This window comes from Prinia subflava, chromosome 15, assembly GCF_021018805.1.
Source record: "Prinia subflava isolate CZ2003 ecotype Zambia chromosome 15, Cam_Psub_1.2, whole genome shotgun sequence".
Taxonomy (NCBI): Eukaryota; Metazoa; Chordata; class Aves; order Passeriformes; family Cisticolidae; genus Prinia; species Prinia subflava.
In genome coordinates this window covers 19,184,640-19,210,101 of record NC_086261.1, presented here as the reverse complement: position 1 = coordinate 19,210,101, position 25,462 = coordinate 19,184,640, and the positions used below count along the sequence as shown (strand labels likewise).

General features: G+C 43.4%; 1 protein-coding gene across 4 annotated transcripts in view; it reads right to left on the bottom strand.

Annotated features, from left to right (window-relative positions):
* Positions 1–19,845, bottom strand: part of TRPM1 (transient receptor potential cation channel subfamily M member 1) — a 94,736-nt gene extending 74,891 nt beyond the window's left edge. For 2 of the 4 annotated variants that reach the window (XM_063412481.1, XM_063412485.1), the window contains exons 1-2: positions 13,288–13,794; positions 955–1,050 (exon numbers count right to left, since the gene is read on the bottom strand). In XM_063412481.1, the coding sequence (XP_063268551.1) occupies positions 955–957 (3 nt within the window). In that variant the 5' untranslated portion in view covers positions 958–1,050; positions 13,288–13,794. Of the gene's footprint in view, positions 1–954; positions 1,051–13,287; positions 13,795–15,225; positions 16,361–18,027; positions 18,148–19,708 lie in introns of those variants that run through there. The other 2 variants (XM_063412484.1, XM_063412483.1) reach the window with 2 other exon arrangements.
* Between the last annotated feature and the right edge of the window lie 5,617 nt (positions 19,846–25,462).

Here is a 25,462-nt window from a genome sequence, read left to right as displayed (position 1 = left end):
TGACGTGAAATGACACATCTGCCCATCATCCTCCGTGTTTTGTACTGAAATCAAATTGGTCAACCTCTGATTATGAAAAAAACAAGAGCCTACAGCCCCATAAAGGAGCAAGCAAAATGCAGGCAACACTCTGCTTGCAAGATTCCCATCAAGGCCCTTGACAGCCTGCTCTCTGGGAAAAGCAGGATGCACCCATTTCAAAGTGCACAGAATAACACACTAAGACATAAGTAGTTGTTGTACACCTTATTGATACATGCCATGGGAATTTAACATCTGCAGTCACGAACAGATCCATGTCCCAAAGGCCCCACCACAACGTGTTTTTAAAAAGCGAATGGTTTGGTTAGAGACAACTGGAGTTGTTTCAGTCCATAGGAAAAAACCCAACACTGCTCTTGCTGTTCATAGAACCGTATGCTATGACATCACCTCAGAGATGTTTGATGTTAGTTTAAAACAAAAAAACAGTGGATTTAAAGCTTTGATCTGTAGTCCATCATGTCAGCTAAAATGTTTCCACTCACCCTAGTAGTTAAACTAAATATGGAAAGCAGCAGTCCGTAATCCAATGAACTTTATTTACACTGACAGGAAGGAGTAAGATAGGCTTAGACCTCTGTAAAGACCTACATGTAACAGACATGTAGAATTAGGCCTTCCCTCACTTTGCATTTAATACAAGTAGTAAACTAAACACAGGTTTCTTCCATAGGCAATGGATTATTAAAAAAAAAACCCTTAAAGCACTTTTTAAAAATGGGATGTCTTAAAGAATGTTATCTGGAAAAAAAAATGCTGGTTTGATGTCCATTTGTGATACAATATAAAAATTTCAAGAGAAACCAGCCTAGGGTCCATTATACACTTAACACACTTGAAGAGCCCTTGACTCTTTATTTTGCCTCCTGAAGCAAAGCACAGACAGAATATTGCTCAGTGCTGGTTACCTACCATGAGAATAATCCCTCTGGAGGTCACTGGGGACTGCTGGCTGAAGAGTCGACTTCTTCTGGAAACTACATATCCTCAAAGCACTGCTGCAGCAACCTAGGCAAGAGCATATTGGGGTTAAAAATGTAACATTTACACAAAAACTCAGCAAGTGACTGGCAGGTGATAGCTAGAGGGAAGAAGTTCCATGTAGTCTATTCTACACCTAAACTCAGGAAGACCATGGGCCACTTTGTGGTACTTTTACTTCAGCATTGTCTGTTACTCCATTCTGGAGCCTTTCTTATTTAGCAACAGTCTGCCCCCTCTCTTTCTCTTGCAAGAAAACCAACAAGTTTAAAGAAAAATTAGAACAGTTCATGAGATGTGGACAGAAAAGATAAACAAATTCTGTTTGTGCCAGTGGGCCTGTAAATTGCTGCCCATGTGAGCATTCTCACATATGAGAAATAATCTGTGGTGATCACATGAACAACAAACCCCATGTTAGTAAATATCAAAACACATGCAATTAATTTTATATCAATAACCTGCCAAAGGAGTAGAAACCCACCAGGTCACACTGTCACCTCAGCCTTGGAGGGGATCAACCATCAGCTTCCCTCTATTTGTAGAATCATAGAAAAAAAAAAAAGTTGGAGCAACTTGTGAAGCTCACCTAGTCTGACCTCCCATTCAAAGGAGAGACAACCTGGAAGCTGGATCAAGTGGTCAAGGGCTTTGCCCAGCTGAATGCTGAAAGCTCCAAGGACAGTGTTTCCAGTCCTGTGGGTAAGCTGTTACAGTATCCCACCATTCCCCTACTGAGAGGATTTTTTTCATTATGTCCCTGTGGAATTTTCCTTGCTGCACTGGTTCTTCCTTCCGCACATATGAGAAGAATCTGGCTCCATCTTTCCTATAACACTCCTTTACCTAGTGCAAGCCTGCAACCTAATTCTTCCTAAACCCTCTTCTCCCCAGGGAAACAAGCTCTTCCAGCCTATCTTTACATCTGGGGCTTCCAAACTCCAACCACCCTCATCCCACGGTCCCTACAAAGATATTTGTCAGTACTATGGGGCTCCCAAAATAAAGACAGAGCTCCAGATGCAAACTCCTAAGTGCCAATCAGAGGGAACAAACATTTCCCTCTCACTACTACAGCCTTCAACACTGCAAGGGCACTCTGCTGCCTCACCTTCAATTTGCTGCTCATTGGGATTCCAGGTCCTACTAACACAAAGGCTTTGCACTTGCCTTAGTACACTTTTATTAAGTTTGTGTTGGTCAATTCCTCCAGCTTGTTGGAGAAACAGCCTCCAGCTGTGCTCCCCTTAGTAAAGCTGCAAACTTCCTACAGGTGCGCTCCAGCCATTTTCCAGGGTATCAGAGATGTCACACTATATTGGCCCATTCTTTATCACATTTTACCTACAAAGACACAGTCAAACTGAAAATTAAAAACAAAAAACCTTGTTCATCTTAGCAATTTATAATGTGCTGAATCAAAGCACAGACAGATAACCTCAGAGTTTGAATTTGTGATAGAGGGTGTTCCTTAGATCCTGCTTTATCACAGCATCCTCAGAGACATCAGAACAGTTTAGAGCAGGCAGAAGCCCACTGAACAGCGGGCTGAGGCAGCTGACAGCTTCCTGCACACACAGGGCTAGCTGCCAGCTGTTTAACCATTTTCCATGTGCTTACATGATCACCAGTACTAACACCTGAGCAACTGTGGTCGAATGGGCTTCATTTAACCACAGAACACCACGGTGAGTTCTTGGAGCTCTGTGGCTCCTTTCCCCTTCCTGAGTGCATTAAAGGCTTGTACAGGCAGCACACGGCAATTTAAAGCACAATCAGCATCCATCTCAGTGAGTAGGTGTTACATTAGAAATGGAAATGAAGACCTCACATCACAGAAAATAGTGCTGGGAGAGCATTTTTACAGGAAAATTTGTCCAGCACTGCACTTTTGACATTCCTGTGTTTTCAAACAGAATCACAAGAAGCTCAGGCTACTATTAGCAGGGACTTAATCTCTGATTAATAAAACTGAGTTACTTAGATTCCTTCCCTGGTTTGAAACTACCTGGGATGGAAAAAACAGCAATACAAAACAATGATGGTTGAGGACAGCACCAACTGTTATGTGCATTCATCTGTCCCTGCCCATAATAGACAATGTATTATACACAGATTACACTGCCTAGAGCTTGGCAGCTATTTCTGCAGCACTTCCCATCTTAACATTCAAGTGACTTGAACATTAAAAACCTGAACATCAGCACCCTTGGGAAGCAAGGAAGCAGTCTCCTCTCTGGCAAATAAGTGGCAAATAAGGGAGTGGCTAAGATCTGTGTGATGCACAAAGCATGAAGCTCCAGATGTGGTGAACACCTTTTTTCCTTTTGGTTGTGTTCTGGTTTCCTCTCCCTCACCCACAGTCTGATGCCAGGGTTGATTTCCAGGAGCAAACCAGTCACAGCCCCCAGCTAGTCTGGGCTGCACATTTCCTCACCCGTGAATTGCTCATGTACTAGCAGGAGATCTGCACTAAGTATCAGGAAGGCATTAAATAATACCTTCCAGAGAAAGGATAACAGACCCACACTTCACACATCAATATAATTTTCTTCTTGTGCTCTCTTTCTTTTTCTTCCTATAAATATTACCCAGAGAATTCCAACATACTTTTACAGATAAGGAATGATATAATTGGTTACAGGCTCCAATATTGATAAGACATTCGCTAATTTAGATTGCTTAAGCTCAGACAGTTCCTGACCTAATTTTGAAAAAGGCTGAAAAAGCAACAGCTCCTGTAACAGCAAATGGAAGCTGCCACTTTTCATCAATTCAGGTTCTTGTTGCCTCAAATGACTTTTCAAAAACTGAAGCAGATAGAGACCTATCTTATCCAGCACAGAAGACTATCTAAATCAGTCTTGGCATTTATGGGGATCTAGCCCACAGTTAATGGGTGTTTCTGAAAACTCAGGCCTCAGTGGTATATTATATTCCATGTTCCCATATACAATAATTTGCTTGACATGCAAATTCCCTCCTACTGGAATTGGAGAGCTAGTGACAGCTTCCTGCTGCTCTCAGAGAGGCAGAGCTGGAACCAGAACACTGCATTCCTCCACTATGGGATCACATTCACCTTCCAACCAAGCGGAAAGAGCTGGTGGCACACAGAATCCCTTGGGAGCAGTCTGACAAATCAGGCCTTTGTCTCATCCTAGGACTCTGCAAATGGACAGGTCTTCCAAGATAAGAAAAGAAAATTGATTTGTTGACTTGTGGATCTTTGAATCCTGGGGGTGGTAAAACCTGAACTGTAAAAACTAGGACTATGAATAATAAGAAAAGGTTGTATGGAGATTTGATTTCATAACTTTTAGGTACACTAAAACAGAATAAGCAAATTGTTACTCTGGATACAAAGCTAAGCCCCTAAAAACATTCTATGATTTCACTTCTACTTTAAGGATAATGACAACAAATTAATTACAATGTTGTTCAGTCTCAGCACACTCGGAAGTGACTTTCCTTTTAGATAGAAAGCCGTAGCTCTTACCAGTCCTCATAGTCGTAGTAATAAAATAAATTAGACAACAGAAGGGATTACACTGCACTTTATGTGATTATTTTACAAACCAGCTTTGCTGAATCTTCTTCCGTTTTCTGTGCATCATCAGCCCTGAGAAAGGACTTCTCACTGGTCTCAGACTTATGTATGTGACAAGGCACTTCCTTGTCCTGAAGTAAAACACTTGCTAGCCTAGACTGATAAATGATATAAAGTACTGACAGACTATTCACCCCACATGACCATTATGATCAGTTTGTCTGAATAATCAGGACAAGATTTTTGCTTCATTTTCCCTATATTTTCATTATTTTCCAAGCACTCTGTTTCTATTCAAACAGTTAGATGTCATAAATAGAATGCCTTTAGATATTTTCTGTTAAATATGGTTTGGAATGTTTTTTCCTATGTCTAAAACAGCCTGAAACTGTTTGTACATCCATAGGTACTTTTGCTCTGTAATAAAAATGGAATGCTAACTCTGTTATTGAGACCACAACTGGAGCTAGAGGCGAGCACCAAGAATATTTTGGGCTGGGCACACTGGAAAGATGCTGGGGGCCTCCTAGGTGTGAGCAGGGTCTAAACTTTGACCCAAAATGCAAACCAGACTGATTTCACAGGTAGAACCATTGTCACTGATGGTGGCCCCCCACTGAAGATGGCATTCAGGCTGGGTGACTTTACCCTATATTGCATAAACACAGGCAGAAATCAGCTTCAGCCTCACAATGCCAGAAGCAAGTGAGGTTTTGACATCGATTTCAACAAGAACGAGATCTCAGAAGAATTACACAAGGTTTTGTTTTCATTTCATTTGATTTGAGTAAAATCATTCAGTAGTCAATATACCACTTGTGTCAATGCATTACGATGTCTCAAACAAAGCTTGTTAAATAAATCCAGAATATTTCCATATCTATGAGCAAGAAAGACTGTTTCTTACTTAGCTAATGACAGAGGACTTGAAAGGGTAGTGAAGAAAAAGAATTGAAAAATTAGAGCATAAGCAAAATAAGTAATTTAATGACAAATAAGCATGGAAGCCTTGAACTGCCCACGGGATACCAACCCACTAGACCCCACTGATCTGAGAACTAGATTAATGAGGTTGTAGCTCTGGAAGTCACTTATTTCTGCTTCCCACGACAAGCCACTCTCTGCAACTGGTGACAAAAAACCTGCTCCCTGCTTGGGTAAACAAGGAATGTCTGAAGAGCAGATGTGCTGGAAGCTCTGCTAATATTCAACATATTAAATGATGAAACAAGGCTTCCTACTGCGCTTCATCATTCCTGAGGCAGCGGAAGCAACTGGTTCTTACTAGGAAATAACTGAACTGCTGTCAATTCCGAAACCGGGGGAGGACAGACTTCCCTGAGGAGCTGTGGTAATGTATCAAGTCTCTAATTAATGTATCAAGTCTCTAATTCATAGCACCGGCTCGGCTGCAAAGTCCCACGCAGAGAATGCCAGTCCTGCATCCATGTGGGACCCCTGGAAGCGCCCGCAGCCCCCAGACCCGGCACGCCCGCCCTGAGCCTTGCGGGGGCCGGCAGCGCCACCTGGTGCTGCTCTGCAGCGCGTTTCCCTGGGAATACACAGCATTTCCTCATGGAGTATTGTCAGCCCTCCTCCAGAAATACAACCATGGGGAACATTTAATACATGGGCATGGGAAAGGTCAGATACGTTCATCGTTACGCACAGTTAATTGTCCAGAAGAGGTTTAAAACCCTCTCTGTATGAAAAGGAATTTAATTGGGCATCGACCTTTCCTAAACCCTGATATACTGGAATTGTACACCACGATGTTGGCTCTGATTGTGAAAAGTACTTCTCAAATGGAAAAAGTAAATAAAATACACAAAAGAAATTTGCACCAGTTAGCAGTAATGGTAACTGAAACCTAAAGAAGACCTAGAAATGTGCATATGAAGACATTTTGGTGCCAGAAGAACAAGACAGAATGAAGGATGAGTTAGCTGCAAGTTAACTGCAAAGATAAGATGCAGAACAGGTTTGAATGTAAAGGGACTGAGAATCAGATATTCTCTTCCTGTCCCTGATTTTCTATGGGACCACATGCAAGTTACCCCATATCTTGAATATCTTGGTTTCTCTAGCTGAATAAAAGAAGCAATCATATAAACCTATGCAAAGACACTGAATTCCATTATATTTGTAAAATCAGTTGGAGTTCTTTGACAGATATAAGTATGATTATGGTTTGCAAAGTGCTTGAGCAAACAATCCCTACATTTTTAAAGAACATTCTCAGCCATACTGACAAGCCCACAGTTCTTTATAGCAATGGGTTCAAAGTTTTGCAAGATGTTTTAAGTACTTTGCCAAAATTAATGAAACTTTTTACAGAAGAGAAGGGAAAGGAAAACCTCAGCTAAACTCCAAAGGATGCTAATTTAAAAGGAGTGGCTACAAACCCTAACATCTCATTTGAGAGTTCATCACCAGAAGAAAGACAAGGGAGGAGAAATACAAATATAATACTATGATCCCTCTCCTCTGCATCAGAGGTGTTTTTATTTCAGTTAAATTTACCCATGACAGAGGATGCAGCCCAGAAACAGCTCTAGCACAGCTCAGCAAGCAGTGAATCAGCATGTTCTAGGTGGCCTTGTCCGACAGAGCTTAGCACCTGCCAGTGTATTGCTGGTCCCTGTTTATTGTCATTGCATAACTCAGAGTCCTGTGACATTCCAGTGACTTTTGCCATTATGCTGGTTGTTTTTTGACTGTAGTGTTTACCTTTTGTTGACCAATATTTGTTAAGAAAGGTGCATTAAAGCAGTGAAACCTAATTAAATCAGAGGAGATTTGAAAACACCAATTAGGAGAAAAATCCATTGCTCTCATCTGCCTATCAGACCCTAGGTAAAAATGCAACTGTGCTTTTTGCTGCCAACCTCTGTAGAGGTAGGGGGCAACCCCTTAAAGTTTTCATTGATTTCCTTGGGACTGCCAAGAGGAGCTGCTGCAGTGCTTATCCAGAGAAAGACACCACCACATGCTCTCACCCAGGAGCACCTCATCCCTCTGATCTGTTGGTCATGACATCGACTGCTGTTCATGCTCAGTGTGAGATGTGCCAGGTTAATCACTGGAAGCAAACAGCTTCTGGGCAGCTACAGATCAACCTGTACCAGCAACACCCAGACCTGAGCCACCAGCCTGCTGTGCTGAGAGGCAAAGAGAGGTTACCTGTGACAGACCCATTAGACAGATGTTGGTCCAGGGGACATTTTAGAATTTCCAACTTCACCAGCTCCATCAGTGGCAGGCTCTCCATTTCTGCTAGGAACATTTATCACTGTAATACCTCCCAGATGACCAACCCCTGCCACACAGATCTTCAGAGATCTGACAAATCATGGTGGGTTTCCTTTGCTGCAACTTAAACTTCAAAAGGTAACACTGCTGAGGGGGTACACCATGAGACAAGGACCTCCCTTTTCCCTCCTTCACAATCTCCTAACCTTTTCAAAGTGAGCTATCTCTCTCTAGACTACAAAGTCTCAGAGATACCAATATAGACAAAAAATGCTCCAAACCACAAATGCTGCAATCAAATGAGCAAAGCAAGACAATCAAACACTACAATCCCAGCTGACCTTGCAGTAATAGGATCACACCAAGATTAGTCTATGTCATAGATTAAGCCCACCAAAGTAAATTAATCTTTTTGCAGTCAGCTAAGACTATATGTTTACTCACTAAGCTGGGAAAAACTCAGGAGTGTAAAATGTGTATTAGCTAGAACAGACAATCTACACTGGAGCTACATGCATGTTTAGCACAATTATTGCTGCAACACTGACTTTAAGGTGCCTTCAGAAAGGAAAAATTGTTTAAACAGGTTTTTAAACTATATTGTTTGACTTAAGAAATTCTTAGACTCTGCTACTTCACTTTTTGACAGTCAACTTCTTGTCTGAGCAAAGCACCACAGAGAGCTTCCAGAAGAGACACCCTGCACCACCAAAAGGATGCCTTGCAGGCAGCAGGATGGCCTTCCTCTGGCTGGCAGAGCAGCACTCCATCCTGAGTGCAATCACCAGGAAGCTCTGTGCTGTGGCAGCTCAGAGAAGGAGCAGCATAACCCCTGTGCTTCCCTGCCCACGAGCACAGCAGCTGGTGACAGCTGAACTGCACCGTCCCAGCCGCTCCTGCCCCGCAGCAGCCCCTGAGCCCTGCGATCACAAATGCACCACAAACGTTTGGGGTTTGGGGTTTGCTTCCTGCCCAGCATCACTGAACCACACCTTGTCCAGCCAGGAAGAGTAAGGGCATTTGTCCATCTGTGCCCAGGGGCTGAGGTACAGCTGGAGGTATTTTCTTCCTCACAGGAAGCCCCTTTCAGGTGCATATATCACACTTCTCTAGAAAAACGATTCTATGAATCTGCACATCTTTAGGAACTACCCATGCTGCCATCTCAGTCCAGGCTGCTCACACTCATTTTTGCACACTTCTGTCCTTCACCTTTCTTAAATAAAATGTATTCCAGGGTCTCCAGTTTGAATTTTCATCAAATTATCGACATACGACTGAAAGAGGGGAACTGGGGGAATTACACAGAAATAAACCATGTTTTGGCAGAGTTTCCTCACATTCCTTTGTTTTTCTACTCATGGGAACACAGCTCAGTGTCCCCTGATAACAAGGCTGACCTGGCAAAGTTGGGTAACCCAGATGCTGAGCTGACAGACCCTGTTTTCCTGAAGGCACAGTGTAAGTGCCACCACAGCCAGGCTGTGCCAACCCCTGGACAGTCTCCACTGCAGAAGCACCACAACAGCAACGGCAGAGCTCCACATGGCACCACCGTACTCTGCTGCTGCTGCTGCTGAACTCACCAGGTTGTCTCAACAGATGAAAGTGAAAGATTTCAAATTAGCGCATCCACTTAGTTGCAAATATACATACACATATATCCAGTCAATATACACCTGATTATTAGTGCACCTAAAGTAGTTTTCCCCATGTCCTCAAAAAATTTCATCTTCACGTGCTCCAGAACAGAATTAAAATGAAATGAAGGCTGCATGAAATATTTTATAAGTAGGTACTGTCTTGAGACAAAATTTGTAAATAATGAAATCCAAGACTAGTTTGACAAAGGATGAAGAAAAATTCTTGACTATGAAAACAAATTCTAGTTCATCAAGAAATATTCTTTTGTGCTGTGCAATAGAACATTTTAGATTTTGTTTCCCCTTAGCAATTACTACAGCTTTGGGGGCTCAATCCTTCCAGGTGTTAAATTCTACACGTAAAATTTACCAGAGTTCAGAAACAAAAGCAGTGCATATTTTAGGACTTAGGGAGAGTTAAGCATAGATTGGCTTTTTGCCAGCCCTCAGCAGTAGGCTGAATTCCACCTTTAATGAGGTTGATATGAACTAGGCTTTTCCAGGATCTGTAAGTTTGGGCCTACTGTCAAATTAGAAAACTGTTGTTATATTGTTTCACTGTAGCAAACCAATCCTTGCAATACACACATTTGAATCAGAATTATGACATTTGTTTTTGGAGTTAATAAACAGATTAAACAGAACTCAGTGAACACGGAAGACCTATTTTATCAGGACACATCTAGTTGTAACTGAATGAAAAAAAATTTCAAACTGAACAAGGAAGAAACATGGTGATAAGGCAACTTGAACCACTGGTATTTATCAGATAAATCTTGGCCTCAGCTTGATGCAGAAGGTTTTGAATTAGTTGTGATAGCAAGTAGTTTCAAGCAAGTCTGACAACTGGCTTCAATGGAGTCAAGACTGAAAGAAAGCATTTGTAGCTTTGAACACATATATGTTTAATTAGTTCTGATGGACTCCATTTGCAGACACTTTCCTTGATAATGCATTACTCTTGCTTGGCTTAACTCATATTTTATCAAATTATCCTTGCAAGATGGATTCTTGGAAGAACTATGTTTGCCCACAACTTACTTCTGAATGTTTAATTTCCAAACTTGTGTGGTCTGATGAAAGGGTGAAGGCACATGTTGGTATCATTCAGCTTGGTATTACTAGCAAAAAACTGTACATCAAGCAAGATTTCTGCAGCAAAATTAGTAAGAAATTCCAAGTAGAAAAGTACTTTGAAGAATTTCCCATTGACACCCCCAAGGCCGGCAGCTAGGGCTGCAAAGAGAACGTTGAGCTGTAGTTCATATTTATGACACACGTGGTTGCAGGAATACCCAGCAAAAGAGTGAGTCCTCACACACAAAAGCAGATGACCATAAGACTGAGGTTTTATTGCTGCCATTGAGCTCTCCTTGGAGTTGCTCCATCCATATTCACCAGTGCTTCTCAGCTGCTGTGCACTGAGGCCCTGCAAAACTCCCGAGTTCTCATCCCTGGAACAGTCAGGGCTAGGCAACTTCTCACCTCAGCCACTCAAGGTCCAGCTGATGACTAAGTCCATGCCAAGCTCCATTTCAGCAGCCACATAATCAATACAGATATGAAGAAAGCTACTCTATTGATCTAATTTGATTTTCTGTTATGTGTTCATCTCAAAGTAACTGTGATCGTAAGAGATTGCAGAGTGATTGGTAAAGTAAGATGAACTACAAATGTTCAGAGCTCTATCCCTTCACTTCAGATCAAGGAGCACTGAAGAGAAAATCATGACAGTGAAACAAAAATAACAGCAGTTAAACAAAATCAGGTAATTCGGAATCTTTGCCTTGCATCATGCTTACAGCATCAAGCACTTTTCATCATCTATTTCTTCTATTGATCTGTGTATCAGCAATGTTTTGTCCTACAAGTCTAATGAGTACTAAAACCCCTGAACTTCAGTAAAGCATTTAACAAGTACATAACAAAACACGTATGTACCTCTGTACCTTCTCCTCAAGCATCTGTCAGATGGCTAAAAATTTACTTTCATTATTCATTTTGAAGAAAAAGAATCCCTCTCCTTCCAATAAATACAAGACAGGCAATGTCTTGATAAATAAAAATATTCTTGTATTAAAAGAAGCGCTCATATTTAAACTCCTTAGGATGAAGGAGTATCAGAAGACACACCGGAAGAGATAACCACCTCTTGGGAGAAAAACACAGGCAGCTCTCATCTCCCTGAAGGCAGAATGAGCCTTATTTAGCTTTCTGCTTTGCAAAAGATCTTTGACTCAAGCAAATGGCCACTAGAACGGTAATAAAAAGGACAACCACACTTATTTTCTCACCTGCACTCAATTTGCACCAATTTTTCTTACTTGTTTCCTTAACATAGGAAAATGAGAAGCACCTACCTTGTCAGACTTGAAGAAAGCACCACATCCTTGGGGTGTGTGTTTGTCAGACACAGCAAGGTAATATTCTATCTAAAATCAAAGTGTTCCCCATAGCCTTCAGCATGCAGAGGTTCTTTTAGCTCCGGTAGAGGATGTGCAAACGTCCACTGAGGGTATTACTAAAGGCTAATTCCTAATTCCCTTGAGTAAGCCTGCTTGCTGCTATGGACTACTACAGGCTTTATTCCTATTAGAGACTTACCGGTTGCCAAAGGTGACAGTGCTGTGTCACAGATAATCATGAAAGTGATATGGTAAAGGCTTTCTGAAAGTTTAGCTTTGAATTAAAAGATCCAAATTTTAAGTCTGTAGCTGTTTAAGCCTGAGAACCAAGCAGGTATTTATGTTTCTTTTCCAGTATTAGCTGATAGGCAATAAGGTCATGTACCCCTTCCAGTCACAAGCCAAAGTGCCACTGAAAGAATCAATGACAGCAGATGGGAGCAGGCTGATACCACTCCCCAGATGGCAGCAATTATGAGAAGGTCAAGCCATGTCAGAAAAAGCAGTGCTTGTATTCAGTGTTCAATTTTGGGTGTAGGCCATCTAATCTTTTCTAACCACGTAACTTCAGAGCCAAGGCTGGTTACCAAACCAGGGAACAAATCCCAGGAGGGGTTAACACCTGTAACTCCACCAGAGCAGGAACAAGAACAATGGTACTGACTGCAGATGTTGTTTGATGTTCCCAATACTTGAAAAGAAACCAATACCTCGCAACCCAGCTGTGACCAATATGAAACTCTCACCAAATACCTGGAAATGCCACTAGTCAGAAAGGCATTGTCCAAGGCATATATGAGCATAGGCATGAATTTAATGACATTCTGCATCACAACTTGTGTTCCTGTAAGGGAAATTCTGTATTTTATGTAAATTTTGACAAAAACCCAAATGAGGCATTTTTGGTGTAGGCTGACCTCTTCTATGGTATTTAAACAAACTATTTGTGACACTTAGCTTAGGTAAGTGCCAGATAAGAAGCTGCCCTGCAAACAAACCTTCCATTTTGTTTTGATCTGTAAGAAAAAAAGATTAATGTAATGAGCAGGTGAGTTTTCAAAGACGTGACAAGAGAGGCGTAGAAGTTCTCAAAAGTCTATCAGTAGCCACTGAGTTCTTATCTAAAATGCACAGAATAACACCCTTGTATAACTTAAATTACTCTGTGGCCTGCTATTTTTGAAACAATGCTTTAGTTCCCAAAACTAGCAAACCATTTAAAATTAATCCACTTAATAATTATCTAATTTATCTTTCACTAAACTACCTACAGAATCCTATTTTCTTCACAGCAGCACATGCCATAAAAGACAGCATTATACAGATTTGTACACTGTTCTAAATATAACTTCAGTAGTTTTGTGTGTCCTAAAAACAACCAGAAAGCTCGTAATGAATGCAACCACAAACAAACCTTTAGTTATTCGCACTTTATGCATCCTGGAGACGGCTGTTCCCACCTGTTGCTCACAGTCTGATGACACCGAGCCCTTCTGGTTCAGGCACTTCTTCCCCCGCTCCGCCGTGGCTGCAGCCGAGCTTCCCCCGGCCCTGCCCGCGGGAGGCTCCGGCAGAGGGCGCGAGCAAACCGCCTGCGAAGGAGCAGCTCTGCACAGGGCTGGCTCTGCTCTCCGGGCAGCTTTGCTGCTCACCGTCACTCCTTGCCAGGGGTATCAACTCCCTACTCAAGTATTTACCAGCCCCGGATGTTACTAAAGTGCAAAAACATGGATCTAGCTTCATCCAAAAGGAAGGTGAAGTGACACACTTCATCGAGGCCAAGCTGGCAGCAACTCCCAAAGACACAGAAACAGGTCAGGACACATCTGAGTCACACCCCAGGGCAAGACTCAAGAAGGACATGAGGATTACAGGAGAGAGAAGAGGATCAACAACCCGAATTCCCAGAGGATCCTGAACTTTTTATTGCAGAATGAAACAAAGCTTCCAATAATGAAGAGGAAGTAACACATTCTCTGAAAGTTTTAGTTCCTTGGTTGCCTCCTCAGCTACAGTGATCCTTTTCTTAGGATGCTGGATAAACAGTGCAGTATGTGCCAAATGCAACTGCAACTTCTAATCTGCTTTTCTTCAGAGTCTTTAATAAAGATCACAAACTGAAAAAAATTCTTGCTGGAACACTGGCCTCTAAAGGCAGTCTCTGAAAATGGGAGCTAACACCAGTCACAAACACTATTTCCTTCTAGCTAAAGTTGAGACTGTGTAACAGGTTCAGCCAGATAACATGACCCCCTAAGATGTATTTTCATCTCCCTGTACAGAACTGAGTACAGCCCTGCTCTTCATTTACTTCCCTTTCAGATCTGTTGGGCCATGCACCGAGACATGCCCAGGGAAGGCTGGAAGGTCACGAGCAAGATGTGGCCAACAGACTGCACATTGCTTGCCTCAAAAACTCATGGCTGAAGGCAGATTCTAGCACACCCATTCATTTTTCACAGAAGCAGACTATGAGAGAGACTTTTGGGGATAGTCTTCCAAATTAATTTTCGGGTAATGTTACGTTTTGAGAATTTTACTTTTAATACAATCAAGATTCTCCCAGCTGGTGAGGGAAATGCTGTACTCACTGAAATGGGGGTAATGTAATTACAATCAGTTGAGGCAGTTTGTGGATACTGATCTATTTGAACTACTTGTAGTTAGACTGTCAGCAATGCCAAAGTAATTGATACAGCAAAATCTCGACAATAATAAATTAATAAAGCAGATAAAAATTATTAAGAATATTCTACTTTTATAACAAAACTACATTTATAGGACCAAAACAAGAGCTCTGGCTAAGAATCTACTGCCTCTCTAAGGGGCTCTGACACAAAGAAAACTGCTGAAACCAGAGTAATACAATTAGCAGCATCTTGTTAGAAAATTAGAGTTACAGCTGGTAATAAGAGAGCCTTAAAACTATTAACTTCTGGAAAATAAGGAGATTTATTGCTACCATAAAAGACAATTGCTTCACTGCTGTTGCAGGCAGTATCAAACCCAAGCATTAATGTTAAACTACAACTAACCTGAAAAATACAAGATTTTAATGGAGGGTTTAATTTAATTAGTTCAACTGAAAAACCAACCAATGAAAAAAAAAAAAAAAGAAAGAAAGAAAAAGAAAAAAAGAATAAGATGAACATTCATTTTTGGGTTTGGTTATTGTTCACAGACTCAGAGAATGTCCAGACACTGCTTAGAACACTGGGCAAAAGGTAATTAAATAGATTAATATACTTAGGCCCTCAAAGTCACAGAGCGTTTGCCAATTCCCAGCAAGGCTTCCAGAATGTTCTAGCTCCCACTCTGGCCCATCAACCTCCCCCCAACTATTCCTCCTTACCAGAAGGGAAGGGAAGCAGGTGCTCCACTGCATCGGGTGATTCCTAAGCCAGAGCCATCTCTGCGAGCGAACCCTACTGACACAAGCACACGATCTTACTTCTGAAACCAAAGGCTACCTTCTAGGCAGCCAGCCCACATACCAGCTCTCCTGCTCACGGCTTTTGTTCTTAAGCTTGATTAGGGGACAAGAATTTTTAAGTCCCTGTCTTCCTCCTCTGCTGTGAACAGACCCTGTGAAGGTTCAGGGTGTTCCAAGCAGAAGGGAGCCAGAGCACACTGTGTTCATAACACCTACAGTGGGGCCCATGGCACTGCACAGTCTGGCAGATTTGCTGGCACAGAGCCACCATCTTTTCTAAAAGGGTCCAAGGAACAATCAGACAAATAAAGGCAAATAAATGCTTTCCTTCTGTAAAGGGTCTTCCTAAGGGACAGTTTCCACTTGCTTATCCTGTTATGCTGCCAACATGGTACAGAGGGAGAACATATATAAGGAAAGCTGATCTCACGGTCACTTTCTGTGATGCCTTTGTTAGAAATGGGGTGGGGTGAGGATTCTGAGATGTCCTGAGGGGTTTTGGGGGGCTTGGGCAATAACTGATGCCTTTTTCATAAGCACTGAGTTAATTTCTTAACACTGAACTTGAACAGGGTGGGCCTCTCCTGTGGTGAGGCAGCTTGGCCATCTCAAATGGCTGACACAGGGAACAGGGACACAGGCAATGGATTGTTTGCTCCTTTTCCTCCCTGTAGGATCCCTCGCAGCCACCATGTGTAGCACTGCTGCAGGACAGCCCAGTGACACAGGTAAAGCCACGTAGAGGTTGTGTGGTGTGATGCTTGTCCTCATCTCCTCTAGGAGCTCATAATTGAGCTTAAAAGTAGTAGTGATAACCACAGAGAAAAAAATAGCTCTGCCCCCTACACATTAATTAGCTTTCAAATCTCTGCAGTGTCTCTCTTTGGACAACTCCAGAGGTCTTAATCTGTGTTAGGAACTAACTGAAGTTGTGAGTAAAGATTCTCAACTGTTCACCCAAGGAAAAGGCACCTGAGAAGAATGAAATCAAGTAATGCACAATACACTGGTGGCTTCTGAGCATCCCAGTGACAGTTCAGGTGCCAGAGATCTGCCAGGGACAGTACTCCAGGACACAGTGTTGTTATCTATGCCACACATGAGATATTCTCTCTGTACTGTAAATCTCCCTAGGTGCTGAAGCTGTCTAGAATCATAGAAGCAGAAAAGGATAACTTAAGTCATCTTCCCCCTTGCTGGATTGTGGGTCTTGAGCTCTGCTTCTTACAGCTACGTCACAGTACGGGCCAAACTGACATTCCAAAAAACATGACAATCAATAAAAAGGCAAAGGGAATAAGAAGGGAATACCACTGACATTGGTTTTTTTCTAAGATGACATTTTTTTTAACAGTGCTAAACAGAAGTTTCTGCAATAAAGAAGTTTTACTGTGACTAGTACTAGAATTAAGAGAAGAAGAAAAAAGGCATCCTCATTTGAAGTGGTTAGACTCATTGTTTTATGAAATCAGCTATACAACCAACTGACTATTTTAGTCATGAGCTGTGGCTGAAGTGGGGTAATTATGAATGCTGGCAGGCACATTTATATAGAGCAAACAGACTTCTGCACCTTTTTGTATATAGTTTGTAACCCAGAAATGAACAGACGACTGTGTGCAGTCTGGTTCTCCTGATCTCACACTGATGTCAGTTCCAAAACCAACATTTCCTTCATTCAAATTCCTTGAACACGGGTCTACTTTCCATATTTGTATTCAGAACAAAAAAAAAAAAGGAACAAACATAAGAATACTGTACAGGTGTTGTACAGCTCGAGATCTTTGTTCCTACTGGGATACGTGAGGTTTTGTACTTTAACTGTGCTGTTAAGAAGTCTACATGAGTCTTGCCTCACCTCCTTCCTGCCTTATACTACCCCAGCAGGCATGTGGGGGTTGGACCGTGTGTGTAGTTAAAAGAAACTTGAATAGTCTCTGCAGAGATACAAGTGTAGCTGGAGAACATTGCTAATCTTGATTTTGAATGGCAATATAACGGGAGAAAAACAGCTAACACTAACAAATCCCAGAAAAGCCAAATGAGGAAGTAACCAAAGGTACTCAAGCTACTCCAAGTGCTGGCATTCCCACAGTTATTTGATAGCCAAGGCAGAACAAATAATCAGCCAATTTCTTTTTACATTAATCTCCTGGGAGAGGGAAACAGGAAGGGAATGCAAGTTGTCTTCATGGAATGTTGTCAGATGAGAATTAAAATTCCAGTCTTTACTGAGGCCTCTGCTGGAATGTGCAAAACACTGAGTACATTCCCCCGTGCACATACACACTTTGTGTTTTATTTTTCCATGGCATGCTGCTTGAAAGGCTCACAGACCTGCATTCTTACTTGGTTTCTCAGTAATCTGGGCACATAAACACAGTGATACCCAAAGCTGCCCTCCTCACCCTGGTACCTCTGGTGAAATGGAAGCTGTTTCACCCAGCAGTGAGACACATCTGAAAGTCCATGCTGGCACTAAGAGGAAGTTGATGTATAGTAATTTAGAGGTTTAGTCTGCTGTCTCCACCACAAGCTCCTCACACACACTACTAACAATGGCTTAGCAAATCTTCAGTGGTCAGCAGAGGGACAGTGTGAGGCCCGACAGCTCTAATTTCACTTTCAAATAATTAGAACTTGACTTATGCACCAAACCAGCACTGTTAAAATTAACCACCTATCACACCATTGATTGCAGCTGCTACCCAAAACACTTACCTCTCACAAACAATAGGATATCCTTTGCAGGAGGAGAAGAGGAGAAGGAGAGCAGAGGTGCAGTTTTTCTTGCCATGGCAATTTCCTAGAAAATGTCCGAACATCACAGAGAAGGAATGCCTGTAGAGGGGACAAACACATCCCTTCAGAAGAGGAGAGCTGATAACAGAATTATATAAATGTTTTTCCTAATACCAAATAAACAAATTTTACAGGCCAATCATTCTAGGCAACTATTCAATAAATCATAAAACCACACTGTGCTATAAAGAAGCCAGAAGCCAATTACTTCAGAATTTTTACAATCCTTTTCCTGACTTTCCTCAAGTCAGAGGCAAATTTCTAAGACAATTATAAATGGACACTTGGAGCCAGATTTCTTCCAGTACTTTTTTTTCAATAGATGCTTCACGATGGAGACAATACTTTTAAAAATATCACTGTATACCTTAACACCATTTGCTTTGCTGTTGGAGATGTGCAACTCTGAAATTCCCACTAAATATTATCTGAACTTCTAGGAGCGTAAATAACTTTGAAGAAATGCATTCCTGCATGAAATTCAGCCTGTGCTGGGCCAGAAGAGGATTCTGCCATCTCTGGTGAGAGCTAAGGTATACTGAGGCCTTGTGATGTACTGAGCAAGGACTCTCATCCTGATTATTCTCTTTGAAGTTGCACGTGCCATGCTCTCAGTTGGTGCTAAAACTCAGATGACAGAGTATAACTTCTGTATGTGAGAGGACCAGAATAGCTCACAGTACAGAGCCAGGCTGAACATTAACAAACAGCAACTCCTCCTCATGACACTCAAACATGATGTTCCTGGAAGCCCCACAGTGCCAGAAGAGATTCCTCTTGCATGGGAACATTCCAGAGACCTCAAGCAAGGTCCAGTTAGCAAGGGCTGGTGGCACAGAGTGCTGCCCATGTACCTTATCACTGTTTGGAATGAGTCCTTAGTCACTACCTGCAGTTTCTGCTGGACTCACTGATGGCAATTAGTCAACAGTTGAGTTTAAATTTTAACTTGTAAGTAATAAACATTGCTCCTCTAGGAGTAGTTTAAGTACAGTCCAAATTTCACATAAAAATCTCTATTTTCCAATGGGACAGCACTGAGCACGTTCAAGACAGCACTGTGCTCCACACGACTGTCACCAAATAACATCAATCAGTGACCTCCATGAGCACAGACACTGACAAAGTCAGTTTTCTGTGGACCTCACTGCTGCATAGCTCATGATACAGTCTCCCTGTGACAGAATTATTTGGTCTCTTCCAGCCTACGATGCTATTCAGCCTAGTTTCAGACCCTGTTTTGGTGTTAAAGCCAGACAAAGCCAGGGAAATCCATATTACTCAAACAGCAAGGCTGCATTGGGTCTCTCCAGGATTTAGGAATCTAGGCTAAAAATAATCTATCCTCTGCACAACTATGGTTAAATTACTATTAGGAAAGATCAGAAAGAGAACATTCTTAGCATTCTGAGCATGTTTACTCTTACTCTCTGAATCAGTGATCAGAAAAATCAGAGTGAATTCCTTTCTGCAGGCCAAACTCCAGTCAGCGTAGGCAAGTACAGGATTCCCCAGACCTAACACTGCCTGGTTAGCAGAACAGTGCCTGAGTCACAGGCCTGCCCATGTATTTGGAAAGTTAATATTTAACAGTTCTGACCTCATTTACCAGGACAGCCTGTGTTTCTTCAACCCATCAGGGAGAAAATCAACCTGCTTCATTGGAAGACACAGTGGAATGCTGAGCCCACTGTGTTCACAGAATTCACCCAGGCTGTGTTTCCATCCAGACCTTAAAGAAAAAAGCCTGGAAGAGGATAAGCTTTAAATGTTAAAAAGAAACAGTCAGTTGTCCAAGACATGCCCACTAACAAAACAGTACCATTACTAAGTTACTCTAGACCTGAATAAAATTGTATTATGTTTTGATCATCTTTTGCTTGTTAAACAAGACAATGCTATAGATCATTCTTTATTGTAATATATTTTTTAAAGATTGTGTGTTACCTATAGCATTTTGAACACACAACTGGCCAGAGTGAACTAAACATTATTGTATCTTCAAGAGAAGGAAAATGAGCATATTTGACAGATAATCTGAAGCATGTGGGCAGATATTTTCTAGTCCACATACTCACTTCCGTTAGGTGTTTTGGGGTTTTTTTCATAAGGGTCTCAACAAAATTACTTACATTTTTCTTGAACAAATATGATATTCAAAAAGCCATTTGTTCACAAAACTGTCCAAATCTAATTGCAGTCTCAGATATACTAAAACAAAACAAAACAAAAATCCACAGTATGAAGCTAACTCTTCCTAACCGGGATAATCAGCTTTCAAAAAAAAATTCCTTCCTATTTTTCTCTTGCCTATATAAAAAAAAAAAAGGTTAAATACTGACATACACTGTTAAAATGTATCCCTTCCTTCTGTAGTCCTTAACATGTTTGAAAAGGAGTCTGACACAGATCTTTACTTATCTCCTGAATGGGGATTAAAAGGACATATGGCCCATTTTACCATCAACTGTGAACTTCTGACCCCTTATTGCGTTTTCCTAACTATAATCTTCTCTTTCTTTTGTATTTTTATTAGATATTTTCAGCTATGACTCTGAAAAACTTCTGCAGTCCCTAAAACTTCAGATTGTAAATTTCAAATTAAACACTTTATAAAGGGAAATTATTTGCAGTGAAATATGCATCAAAGTTTAATCAACACAAATGAACTTACCAAATTACTGCCATCTAATTCGGTGGGACTGCTTGACTAAGGATTTACCATTATGACACAAAAACACTTGAGCAATGATGTCTTTAGATCATCTGTTATACAAGGAGCGGAACCAAGTGACATCTAAAGTGTTTTTCATAGTACACAAAATAATCATCAGCCAAATAGTCCAAAAGCAAAGATTACAAAATGAGTTCAAGAGCAGAAAGGGAGAGTGTACGCTGCTGAAAGTGAGTTCTGAAAGCGCCAGAAGACTGCTGTCCTTTGAAGAATTAGGACTTGGTTTACTGTGTTTCCTCTCTTAGTTCACCGATAGTTCTCTTTGGTGTTCTGGTGTGATGGCAGGATAGCATCAAGCCTGTACCTGAGTGATGACCCATGCAGAGTGGCCTGCACTAACAGGCCAGTCTCTGTGAGAGGCTTTGGCACCACAAAGCCTCAGCAGCCCAATCTAGCAAAGGCCAAACCTCCTGTCTACCTGCCAAAATGTTCCGACTGAGCAGGAAAGTCCTGCCCATCTCCCCTGCAGTGTGGTACCAACTGGCACCGGGCAGGAGCCCAAAAGAGGAACACGCTGAACATAGTAAGTAAAGCCAAGGGAAAACAGAAGATTCCTCATCTTTTGAAGCCCCCAATAGTATGATTTCCAGCAAGGCTATAAGAAAGAAAGTTATTGTTACTCTGCCAAAGCCAAAGGCAGAGTTCATGGGTATGCAAAGAGCTGAGGTCCAGCAGATCAATCAGGCCTGTGGCACAGGTATTCTATTCTTACTGACACATGAAGCTGCACTAAGCAGCTAAGCTCTTTTTACATTCAGAAATATAATTGTATATTTCAGCTTCACAACAGACAGACCATAAACTCCAGTCCAAAATTCCCCACGCTACAAACTTCATGAGGAAAATCCCCTTTGGCAGCATAGTGAGACGAACGGTCTCAGTGCAGTGACTGCCACTACCCAGCAAAACAAAGGTCTGTGGATATGTAGCCCTCAGTTTATTTGGTTCAGCTGTGCTCAATTTGTCAACTATTCAAAGAAAACACGACACTCCAGCACACACAGCACACAAACAAGACTACCCTTGAATGACTTACGAATTTTGTTTGTCCATTTCAGAACACACAAGGCATTCAACCCTCTCATTATTTCCATACAATATTGATCTTTTTATCGTGTCTCAGCTGCTTTTGTGTGTGATTCTACCACGCACACAGACCTGTATTTACGGAGACAGCATTTGCCTACGGTTATTTAACATGTTGTGACAGAAGCCCATGCTCTAATCCAGTGGGAATTTACTAGCAGACACTTTTGAAGAATAACATGGTGCCACAGTCTCAAGAGGTTCATAAAGTATTTGTGGAGCAAATCAGCCCTCTAAAGAGCAGAGGGCAAAAGCATTACAAATGCACACTTGAGACTCCTGTTCTAATGCTGTGGTTTAAAGTGCTGAGGGCGTTCCTGCACTTAAGAGATTACTTTTGCTCTCTTCACCCTAGATACCTCCAAGGTAAACTCTCTCTGCCACTAGTTGATTTGTTTTATATTAAAGGAGGTGATAGCAAAGGATATGGGAAGGAATGCATCATTTCTCCTGAAAAGCAAGCAAATCCCCTAATACCCAAGGAAAGCTATAAAATGAGTGTCTCAGATTCTCCCAACCCACTCCAGCTCAGTGACTCATGCTCATTTGCTCTCACACGGCTTTGCTGGCAGAGGCATTAAAGCAATTGGCCTTATTTTCAATGGCTGTCACACTTGGGCAGTTGCTGATCAGAGAGATACCACTCCTGCCAAAGGGCTGGGGGGCTGAGTGCATCCAGTTGTGCTCCAGGGTAAAGGAGGAGGGAAGCTGTTCCATAAAGTGGTACCAACCTATGCTTTTCAGATGAGGACTTGTAGGGAAGGTGCAAAAATTGAAACCATCAGATGTGGACATCTGCTCCCCCATCTCCTCTATTACTGACAGAGATAGAGTGTTTCTGATTGGATTTATCCTTTCTTAAAAACAGTGGCAATACAGAAATAACTTGGAGGAAGGGAAACTGTTGCCATAGTCCAACAGACTTGGAGTGAAATAATGGCATTTTAAAATTACTAACATGAGTATTTATCATGGTATAGAAATAAAAAGCAAATAGAAATTAAGGCTCCAAGCTGCATGCTAACTATTGAAGTAATTTTCGTAATATGCAGCAACATACTGCAATATTTTGAAGTTAAAAAAAAAAATGAGATGCACATTCTCTTCCTCAACAGTGCTTTTTTTCTGGCTGGGTTCACACAGGACACTGAAGCAGATGGCTCTAATCCAGTATGGCAATTCCTATGTCTCATTCAGCACAGCCTCTTTTTCTCTTTGATTACAGGGGATATACAAATCCATTACACAGTTACACAGCCTCTGCAGTGAGACAAAGGCTCTTCACTGGTTTTACAAAGTACAGTTTGTGTGTAGTAAATGATATCCCTCTGCAAAAGGAAAGCATTCCATTCCTTTCTCCACAGCTCAGAGCGTGGGTGGACTGCTCAGTGAGCACACGTCGGCCTTTTTCTTGCATGTTTCCCATTGACCAGAAAGAAGGGGAAAATCCGGCATCTGTAGTTAGAACAGGTGGAGATTCCTGTGCCAAACCCCCAGGAGAAAGAAACACGGAGGAAGGGAAGAAGGCAGTGTTCTCTCCTCGGGGGACAAGGGACAGGTCAGAAACCTTCCCTGCCCGGCCTGCAGAGCAATGCTGTTCGCTCTATCTGCCCTGCCCAGCGGGAGCTGCACAAGCCTCGGGGCTGTGCAGCGAGGAGGGAGGCCCCGCCCGTTCCCCGCAGGGAGAAGGGGCACACACGCCGTACCCCCCTCGGGGAAAGGGGCACACACGCTGTACCCCTCGGGGAAAGGGGCACACACGCTGTACCCCCCCGGGGAAAGGGGCACACACGCTGTACCCCCCGGGAAAGGGGCACACACGCTGTACCCCCCTCGGGGAAAGGGGCACACACGCCGTACCCCCCGGGAAAGGGGCACACACGCCGTACCCCCCGGGAAAGGGGCACACACGCCGTTCCCCCGGGGGCGGGGCACACACGCCGTACCCCTCGGGGAAAGGAGCACACACGCTGTACCCCCCTCGGGGAAAGGGGCACACACGCTGTACCCCCCTCGGGGAAAGGGGCACACACGCTGTACCCCCCTCGGGGAAAGGGGCACACACGCTGTACCCCCCTCGGGGAAAGGGGCACACACGCTGTACCCCCCCCCGGGGGCGGGGCACACACGCTGTACCCCCGGGGAAAGGGGCACACACGCTGTACCCCCCTCGGGGAAAGGGGCACACACGCTGTACCCCCCTCGGGGAAAGGGGCACACACGCCGTACCCCCCCCCGGGAAAGGGGCACACACGCCGTACCCCCCTCGGGGAAAGGGGCACACACGCCGTACCCCCCCCCGGGAAAGGGGCACACACGCCGTTCCCCCGGGGGCGGGGCACACACGCCGTTCCCCCGGGGGCGGGGCACACACGCCGTTCCCCCGGGGGCGGGGCACACACGCCGTTCCCCCGGGGGCGGGGCACACACGCCGTTCCCCCGGGGGCGGGGCACACACGCCGTTCCCCCGGGGGCGGGGCACACACGCCGTTCCCCCGGGGGCGGGGCACACGCGCAGCCCCGCGGGCCGGGCCGGGCGCTCGCGTGTCGGGGCGGCCCCGCCCCCGCCTCTCTATAAATAGCGCGGCGCGGGCGGGGCCCGCCGGGGCACGCGAGGACAGCGGCGGCCGCCGCTTAAACCGGCAACGCCAGGCGGGCCCGCCGCGGCGCCGCCGCTTAAACGGGCAACGCCAGGCGGGCCCGCCGCGGCCGCACCTCCCCCGCGTCCCTCTGCCCGGGTGTCCGCCGGAGCCTGACTGCTCCTCCTCCGGGTCCTCTCGCCCTCTGGCTTTAACATCACATTCCAGGCAGTCCTTGACACTGAGCCTAGTAAACAAGGATATGCCGGATACCGAAATCAGCCATATTTCGCTTACTCCCTCGTTTTTAGCAGCAGGAAAAGAGAACGTATCTGAAGACCAAGAAGCAAAAGTTTCTGAGGTTTAACCTTTCCCACACCAGTACTTCTGCCTACCCTTGCCTAGCGTTAGTCCTGACCGCCTTGCAGTAATGTAGGTACATCAGGAGTGGAGTGGAAATTTCCATTTCACAGGGGGACGAGTTTGTCAGGAAGAAAGCGGCTAAATAGAGAGTCTCCCCCTCTAGTGTGATCCACTGTAATTTAAAAGGTTGGGATAACCCAAACAATGACTTTCAAAGCCTCTCTACTTCTGCTACGATCAGAAAGACATTACTCTGTATCTTCTCAATGCAAAACACGTGCTCTAACCAAGGTAAAAAAACCACCCTTACCAGACAGGACTCTGATCTTATCAGGCCCTACCTGCACAACAGCAAGCACCCAGCACATTTCTAATGTCTGAATCTGCACTTCAGCAATAGTTTCACCAGAAGGTCACTGTGAGCTGGAATCCATACCCCATGAAAGGGACTATAGAGTTATACTTGGCTGTGCACCTCACTTACCAGGAAACTGCATTAATTGCTGATTTCCACCTCGCCCTCACTCCCAACAAGCCACAAAACTTGGTACACTACATTCATCTTCAGGGCTTAAACAGAAATTACTGGCTT